The sequence below is a fragment of the Neolamprologus brichardi genome, chromosome 15 (assembly GCF_056152115.1).
Source record: "Neolamprologus brichardi isolate AB-2024 chromosome 15, ASM5615211v1, whole genome shotgun sequence".
NCBI lineage: Eukaryota > Metazoa > Chordata > Actinopteri > Cichliformes > Cichlidae > Neolamprologus > Neolamprologus brichardi.
In genome coordinates, this window is record NC_142118.1 from 35,807,284 (window position 1) to 35,816,559 (window position 9,276).

A 9,276-nucleotide genomic window follows, 5' to 3' on the forward strand; every position below is an offset into this window, starting at 1 on the left:
CAGACGAGACAAAACTAGAGCTCTCTGGCAATGGAGAGGCTGCTTGCTACCCATTAATCTCTATCAAACCAGCTCTGGGACTAATAAAGGTTATCTTATCTTAATTGGTCTGTAAAAACTATTTGCCAGTTAAAATCTTCACTGATCTCCTAATATCACACCACAAATTATAATTGCGTAACTATGTGACATTATTGGAAACTGAAAGCAGCAGATCCTGTTGCAAAAAAAAGCTGTCACAACAGTCATCATGTGAACAAATCCAAGTGAAGATGATGAGAGATAAAAACCTGCTTTCAATCCAAACACTTGCAACAATGTGTGGATGAACGCGTGCATCAGGTACATGTGTCACACTGCAAAGTCAATATTAGTTTCTGAAGGTGGTTACTGGTTTCACCTGCGCATTCTCGCAGCTTTATCTGTATGTGACGGCACCCGAGCTGTTGTAATTTAGAGTATCAGCCGATTGTCATGTTAATAAGGGCTAAATAAAGCTGAGACAGAAAATGGCCGGTGTGAAAGCTGCTGAGTTGATCGTCATCTGTTTCATGCTGCTACAAGGTAAGGCAAACATTTTATCAACACATTTCACAACAAAGAAAGCAACAGCAATGTGTTGATTTACTTCCTGCACAGTCGTAACACCTTACACATATTTACTAATGTATGAAGGATTTATTAAAATTTAACATTAAAACTTCCTGTAAGAAAAACAAACCTAACTTGGAGACTAAAGTTAAATAAAGTATTACCCTCATTTATACATGATATACATGCAGATTAATACATAACAGAGAAGCTAAATGGTTAAAGGTTTAAAAACTTTCCCATCACTATTATTTTTGTCATTAATTTTCAAACAAATGAGGTCATTCAGTTACATCTATCTCAATAAAGGGCAGCACTGGATCTGCTTTTATTTTTTAGTGTTTTCAGTACAATAACCACGTGTTTACCTGCTGTAATAAAATAAGCATCTGCTACACCAAAAAAATACAAATGGAAGAACTGAGCCTGCGTGTTTTCATGTTCAAGCATTTAACATAGTTGTATGTTTTCTTTGTTTGTTCTCTTCTTGATCTCAGGCTTTGTGGCGGCTTTGAACTGCACCAGCCCAACTCCTGCCGCCCTGTTTGATGAACTCACAAAACATTTGTTCTCTAACAAACTGCTGCGTCCCGTCGAAACCTTTGCAAAGCCAATAAACATAACCATCAGCATAACAGTGGCAGGAATTTTAGGAGTGGTGAGTCTACACAGCTTATACACAAAATATTAACATCATGTCATCTATGTGGAACTAATAATCCTCATGACTCTAATATACTTTCTAATGTTACTCATCTTTAGAATGAAAAAACCCAAACACTGTCTTCAGTCTTATGGCAGGTCCTGGTATGTTTTGAACAGCTCTCAGAACTAAAACAATAATGTCACATTTCTTATATGATTATACTGACATTTTGTAAATGTTGCAGCTATTTGTATTTTCAGCACAATGAACCGATCCAGAGCGATTATAAGAATGAATCAAAACGTTTGGCCACTGAATTAATACATAACTTGTTATTTTAGATTTCCTTAAGTCTGTAACAGTAATTTCATATGTTTATTATCACTTGGGAACTTTTTCTTATAGTCTAACATGACTTAATGCCAGATGCTAGCATGCTAACTGTTTCAGCAGTTAGCATGCTAGCTGTAGTGCTGTGGAACAGTTTTGCTGTTGTTCTGTTTAATGTAGGAGTGGGATATCGAAGGACTGAACTGGGATGAGAAGGAATGTGCAGCTAACAGAGTTTCGGTTCCTCGGGACAACCTTTGGGTCCCAGACATTCACTTAAAACAGCTGTAAGTTTAATGAATTTTGTAAATCAAGTCGAAGAAACGAACTTTTAATTAAAACACTAAAAATGTCAGAAATGACAAAGCAGTCGTGAGAGACATCGCCGTCCACAACTGAGCTGGAAGACCAACACTTGCACTGTAAACAGAAAGTGGAAGAGCAGGTTTTCTTTGCTAAGGAAGCTTACGTCCTTCCACATGTGGTATAATGATGCATATTTTCTATCACTTACTTCTGATGAGTGCAGTGTACTTTGCTGTGGTCTGCTGGGGGAGCAGGAGATAAATAAACTAATCAGGAACCCTGACCACCCTCTGCACCACCTACTGGACAGGCTGAGACATTTATTTTCAGTGTTGTTCAATTCAATTTTATTTATACAGCACCAAATCACGCTTTATATTGTAAGGTAGACCCTACAATAATACATACAGAGAAAACCCCAACAATCATATCACCCCCTATGAGCAAGCACTTTGGCGACAGTGGGAAGGAAAAACTCCCTTTTAACAGGAAGAAACCTCCAGCAGAACCAGGCTCAGGGAGGGGCGGGGCCATCTGCTGCAACCTGTGGGGGTGAGAGAAGGAAGACAGGATAAAGACATGCTGTGGAAGAGAGACAGAGATTAATAACAAGTATGATTCGATGCAGAGAGGTCTGTTAACACATAGTGAGTGAGAAAGGTGACTGGAAAGGGAAAACTCAATGCATCATGGGAATCCCCCAGCAGCCTGCGTCTATTGCAGCATAACTAAGGGAGGATTCAGGGTCACCTGGTCCAGCCCTAACTATATGCTTTAGCAAAAAGGAAAGTTTGAAGCCTAATCTTAAAAGTAGAGATAGTGTCTGTCTCCTGAATCCAAACTGGAAGCTGGTTCCACAGAAGAGGGGCCTGAAAACTGAAGGCTCTCCCTCCCATTCTACTTTTAAATACTCTAGGAACAACAAGTAGGCCTGCAGAGCGAGAGCGAAGTGCTCTAATAGGGTGATATGGTACTACAAGGTCATTAAGATAAGATGGGGCCTGATTATTTAAGACCTTGTATGTGAGGAGCAGGATTTTGAATTCAATTCTGGATTTAACAGGAAGCCAATGAAGGGAAGCCAAAACAGGAGAAATATGCTCTCTCTTTCTAGTCTAGTCTTGCTGCAGCATTTTGGATTAGCTGAAGGCTTTTCATTTAGTTTTTAGGACATCCTGATAATAATGAATTATTGTTCTCTTACACTCATCATGTTACCTGATTTGAATATATTGTTTTTCATATATATTTTTTCAATGTTTTGTTATTGTATTCTGTTCTATTCCAGCCTGGACGAAACCAGCTCTACCAAAACTCCCTATGTCTACTTATATAATACAGGTCATGTATATGATGATAAGCCCATCACAGTGGTCACTTCTTGCCAACTGGGAATCTACACCTTTCCCTTTGATATCCAAAACTGCTCGTTGAGCTTCGGATCATATATACACTTTGGTAAGGCTGCCTGAAAATTAAAAAAATAATAATCTCAAAGAGTCTTAAAAATTAACTCTAAAAACATCCCTATAGACTAGGGGTGCAACGATACACAAAATTCACGGTTCGGTTCGATACTTTGGTGTCACGCTTCGATATTTTTTCGATACAAAAAAAAATGTTCATGCTTTTTTAATTTGTCATTTATTAAAACTATAAATATATATTTTAACTCAAAAGTACAGTTTTTAAATTTAATGTTGCTGAAACAACAAAGTAATAAAAAAAAATCTATCTGATTGAGGAATCCCTCATCTTTGGAAAAGAGAGTTTATTACAGAGAAATGTCTCTTTCCAAAATAAAAGCTCTACTATACGCTTCTTCTGGGCTATATTCTCAGCAGCATATTAAACATATCAGGTCCCCATAAGGAGAATCATGTGCTAACGGCTGTCTAAATGACTCGGGTAAAGTTTGTAGCATGCCTGCTTGTTATTTTTGTCTGCTTCCACTTGTCTTTGCACTAGGATGATGTCGGAGTAAATGTGCAGTCATATTTGTTGTGTTCCCACTAGTGCTGTCAGCGTTAATATCGTTGAAATGACGTTAACGCCACAACACGGCAAATCTCCGTTAACGAGCTACCGCGGATCGCCCCGTGCATGAGGCTGGACGGCGTCAACACGTTAACGAGCTAACTGCGCTAACGCACTAGTTCCCACCAATGTAATTGAGCATTGCGTGGCACATCCAACATACTGTTTTACTTTAGTCCATGACGGGCTTACCTTCAGGGTCATACGTCACATGAAAACCAAAATAGTTCCAAAGGCCAGATCTGAATGAGGGTGGGGGAGGTTCAATTTGCCACGTTGCAACGAGAGCTTAACTTCTGTCTTGCTAGCTTGCCCTGCGCTCAGTGAATCTGCGTTCGACTACTCCGCCTAGGCTGCACTGTCGAGCGCAGATCCACTGAGCGCTCAACACAGACAGCATCGTCAGAAGGAAAGTTGATCAAATAAATTAAAAATGTTGTATTGTTCGATACATATGCGTACCGAACCGAAAGCACTGTATCAAACGGTTCAATATCGATACGAGTATCGTTGCACCCCTAATATAGACCATCCATATTCTGATTTTAACACACAACTATGTGCTAATATGCAAATAAGTAAAACTCTTGAATGCCACTCTAGCTACGGATATTCAGATGATTCAAGGCACCACAGCTGAAAAGGTCCTGAAAGAGTCCCTAGATGTGATTGTAACCAATGGGGAGTGGGAACTGGCAGATATAAATATTGCCGATTCCAGCCTGCATTTAGACAGTGGAAGCTACTCTGAGATCACATACTATGTAAGCGTGTTTCTACTGACTTTTTCATCCTTCTGATAATTTATTTTGTACTGTTATAGCTGATCACACTTTATTGTTTAATAGTTCCTAATTGTGGGAAGTCTTTATAAACCAGTCGCTATCATATTGAACATGTTTGTCGTGAGAATGAAAGTAACTTTAGTAGCAACAACTTGATGTAATCATTTTCTGTCAGTCACATCGCTGTAGAGGAAAAAGATTGATTGATGCATACAATCTAACAAAAATCTTACAGGTTTAATACTTTTGTCTCTTCCCAAGATCGTGCTAAGACGGAGACCAATCGCCTATGTGGTCAACCTCCTGGTCCCCAGCTGTTTCCTAATCACAGTGGACCTCTTCAGTTTTGTGCTGCCCCCACAGAGCGTGGACAGATCCTCCTTCAAGATGACACTCATCCTGGGCTACACCGTCTTCCTGCTCATAATGAATGACCTGCTGCCTGTTACCGGGGAGAAAACACCGCTCATCAGTGAGTGTACATAAATGTAGTATCGGCTGCATAGTTCTTCTTTTGAAGAAATACACTTAAGGAGGTTAGAGACAGTGTTTCTGAAAGACAACAGTCCTTTGGATTATGAAGGGTTGAATTCAAACATCTGTGGAACAGACGTCTCGAAATCAAATTTTCACCAAAAGTTTTCTAAACTCTTCACCGAAGTACATTTTGCAAAACTGGATGATCCCGATCAGTGTCAACTTGCCAAAAGGCTCCACCTACTAAAGACACATTTATTCTTGGGGTGTGTGTTTTTTTAGCTCTAGTTGTCATGTCAAAGACACACAGCGAGATAAGGCATCTATGGCTGTAATCCAGACATTTCTTAAACACGATGGTAACTAAGACTGAGAAAGAGAACATGAGCTCACATGTGAAAATGATTGAATGAAAACTGTTCTTCCTGTCTTTGGTGCTGTTTCCTGCAGATGTTTTCTTCTCCATCAGTCTGGCGCTGATGGTTGCCAGCCTGTTGGAGACGCTGTTCATCACAAACATTCAGTACAAGCCCAGCGAGTACAGCGCAGTGCCTCACTGGCTCAGTGTCCTCGTGTTACGTTATCTAGCTGTTCTTGTTTGTATCCCTCCAAAGGAAAAGAGCAACCGAGTCACAGTCTCCCTCAATCCATCTCACAAAGGTACGTTATTATTTTTATAGTCGCGTTATTAAAAGAAGATTTTGCTGAAGAAACAGCTGTGGTCTGTATTGACTATAGTGGACTATGTGTTAGGTTAAACAACATAATGCTGGCATTATGGCTGAGGATTGTGTGTTCCAGCTATAGGGAGATCACATTCCTGAGCCTCCCTGGGAAAGTCTATGCCAGGGTGCCGGAAAAGAGAGTCCATTCGTTAGTCGAACCTCAGATGCGGGAAGAACAATTTGGTTCATGTTTTGGTTACGGAACATTGGACCAGCTGTTTACCCTCTCAAGGATACTCGAGGTGTATGGGAGTTTGCACAACCAGTCGACATGTGTTTTGTGGGCTTGGAGAAGGCATTCACTCATGTCTCTTGTGAAATGTGCCTTGGAAGTATGGGGTGTCTAGCCCTGTTGATACAGGCCATTCAATCCTTATACAAATGTTGCAGGAGCTTGGTCCGCATAGCCAGCAATAAGTCGAACATGTTTCTGGTGCGTTGGACGCCGACAGTGCTGCCCTTTGTCACTGAATCTGTTCATAATCTTTATGGACATAATTTTTAGGCATAGCCAAGTGGCAGAAGGCTTCCACTTGGGTGGCCTCAGAATTTCATCTCTGCCTTTTGCAGATGATGTGGTTCTGTTAGCTTCATAAGGTGACGGCCTCCAGCTGGCACTGGAGTGGTTTGCAGCTGAGTGTGAAGAGGCAGGATTCAGAATCAGCACTTCCAAATCTGAGGCCATGGTCCTCAGCCAGAAAAAGGAGTGCCCACTGAGGGTCAGGGACGAGTTCCTGCACCAAATGAAGGAGTTTAAGTACACTGATGAAAAGTGTACTTCAAAATGAAAGCATAGTACAAATAAGCAATTGGAGTTTTAAAAAACAGGATGGAATCAATTTCTTTTATGCAACGCAATGATGGCTGCATGTGTTTCTTTGCAGGTAACCAAAGATTTCAAAAATGAGCCTCCTTTTAACAAATCCAGTCCACTATTTTAACTCAATAAATGAGTAATAATAATGATCTCCAGCCTTGTGCTCATCAACATTCTCATCTGAGTTAACAAGAAGATTATGGAAATGATGTGCAATCGATGCTCTCTGCATCGAATTTGCAATTCATCTGATCACTCTTCATAACCTTCTGAAGTATTTGCAAATTGCTATCATAAAAACTGAAGCAGCAAACTTTGTAAAAAACATTATTTGTGTAATTTTCAAAACTTTTGGCCACGACTGTATCTCGTGGTCTTGTTCACGAGTGAGAGGAGAGGGAAGCTGGAGATCTACAGACAGATTGGTGCTGTGACTGTAGTGATGCAGAGGCTGTACATCATGTTGAAGAAAGAGCTGAGCGTAAAAGCGAAGCTTTCAGTTTATCCATTGGTGTACGTTCCCACCGAAAGAACAAGATACAAGTGGCAGAAATTAGCTTTCTCCAAAGGGTGGCTGGTGTCTCCCTTCGAGATAGGGTGAGGAGTTCGGCTCAGTGTATTTATATGGATACACCGTAATAAAATGGGAATGGTTGGGGATATTAAAGTCCTGTTTGTGGCACATTACTATATGTGAAGGGGCAAACTCCTCAAGATGGGTGGTGACCATGGTGGCCATTTAGAGGTCGGCCATCTTGGATACAACTTTTGTTTTTTCAATAGGAAGAGGGCCATGTGACACATCAAACTTATTGGTAACGTCACAAGAAAAACAATGGTGTGCTTGGTTTCAACGTAACTTTATTCTTTCATGAGTTATTTACAAGTTTCTGACAACTTATAAAATGTGTTCAATGTGCTGCCCATTGTGTTGGATTGTCAATGCAACACTCTTCTCCCACTCTTCACACACTGATAGCAACGCCGCAGAAGAAATACCAGCACAGGCATCCAGTATCCGTAATTTCAGGTGCTACACATCTCGTAACTCATGAAAGAATAAAGTTACGTTGAAACCAAGCACACCATTGTTTTTCTTGTGACATTACCAATAAGTTTGATGTGTCACATGGCCCTCTTCCTATTGAAAAAACAAAAGTTGTATCCAAGATGGCCGACTTCTTAATGGCCACCATTGTCACCACCCATCTGGAGGAGTTTGCCCCCTCACATATACTAATGTGCCACAAACAGGACTTTAATATCACCAACCATTCCCATTTTATTACGGTGTATCCATATAAATGGCCCACCCTGTAGAACCACTTCTCTTCCACTTTGAAAGGAGCCAGTTGAGGTGGTTTGGGCATCTGACAAGGATGCCTTCTGGGTGAGGTGTTTCGGGCATGTCCCACTGGGAGGAGGCCCTGGGGCAGATCCAGGACACGCTGGAGAGATTATATCTGTCAGCTGGCCTGGGAACGCTTTGCTGTTTCTCTGGACAAGCTGGAGGAGGGGGCTGGGCAGGAGGAGGTCTGGGCTTCTCTGCTTAGGCTGCTGCCACCGTGACCCGGCCCCGGATAAGTTGAAAACCATGGATGGAGGGATGCAAGAAGAATAAACGAGTTGAAAGTTTCTCCTTCACTGAATTATATTAACTTGTACCAGTGAGCCAAACCACTGAGAGCTTCAAGAACTAATAGAAGGATTTTTAAGTCAAATCTGTGTGTGTGTGCTGGGAGCCAGTGAAGTGACATAAACGCTTGGGCAATGGTTATATTTGCCTATATGTAAGAACTCTGATGATGGTGATAATCCTGCAAACAGAGCGTTACAACAGTCTGACCCGTTCGATGTGAACGCATGAATCATTTTCTCGCAGTCAGTTTGAGGTACCAGTTTTTTTAAAACTTGTAAACAATTTGATCCTGATGAAATCATGTAAACTTTAGGTCACAACTCTCCACAGTCATGCCACGTATCTCTCAGCTGAAAAGTACGTTATGCTTATCCTTATTTAAGCCGGTAGTAATATAGTCAAGTCAATTTTAATCACCATCTGCGACTTAAGAAAAAGTAACCACTATTTGTGGTCTCAGGGTGTTTTGTTTGTGTTTCACAGCACCATCAGCGAACACCAGCACCACAGACCTCTCAGACCATCAGAGCATCTCAGATGTTACACTTTCAGCTTCTCTGGACTCTCCGGACCCAGTTCTGAAACAACTGAGGATGTTAGGCAAAGAGCTCACAGCCATCCGAGTTCAGATGGACAAATACTGTGAAGGGACCAAAGCCACACAGGAGTGGGAAATGATCGGGACGGTGATCGATCGGCTGCTGTTTGGCTTGTACATCATCTTCATTTTTGTGAGCTTTATCACAATAATAAGCATCTGGATATGGAATCATTCATTTGCTACACGATTAGATCAATAACTGCATTACATGGATTAGTGCCATGGCAATAATGCCCTGCTTCTGTTGTCTGCATTTCATTCCTGTAATCAAAATAGCATCAGTTAATGAGCATTTGTCTGTAAGGTAGCTGGCTTTGGCAAA

General features: G+C 41.1%; 1 protein-coding gene across 1 annotated transcript; it reads left to right on the forward strand.

Moving 5' to 3' along the window:
- The first annotated feature begins 437 nt into the window (after positions 1-437).
- LOC118454262 (5-hydroxytryptamine receptor 3A-like) lies at positions 438-9,276 on the forward strand. The gene is made up of 9 exons (XM_087852773.1): positions 438-564; positions 1,089-1,249; positions 1,354-1,398; positions 1,748-1,854; positions 3,162-3,331; positions 4,514-4,674; positions 4,957-5,167; positions 5,623-5,832; positions 8,837-9,276. The coding sequence occupies exons 1-9, from the start codon at positions 510-512 to the stop codon at positions 9,151-9,153; spliced, it is 1,437 nt and encodes a 478-aa protein (XP_087708899.1). The 5' UTR covers positions 438-509; the 3' UTR covers positions 9,154-9,276.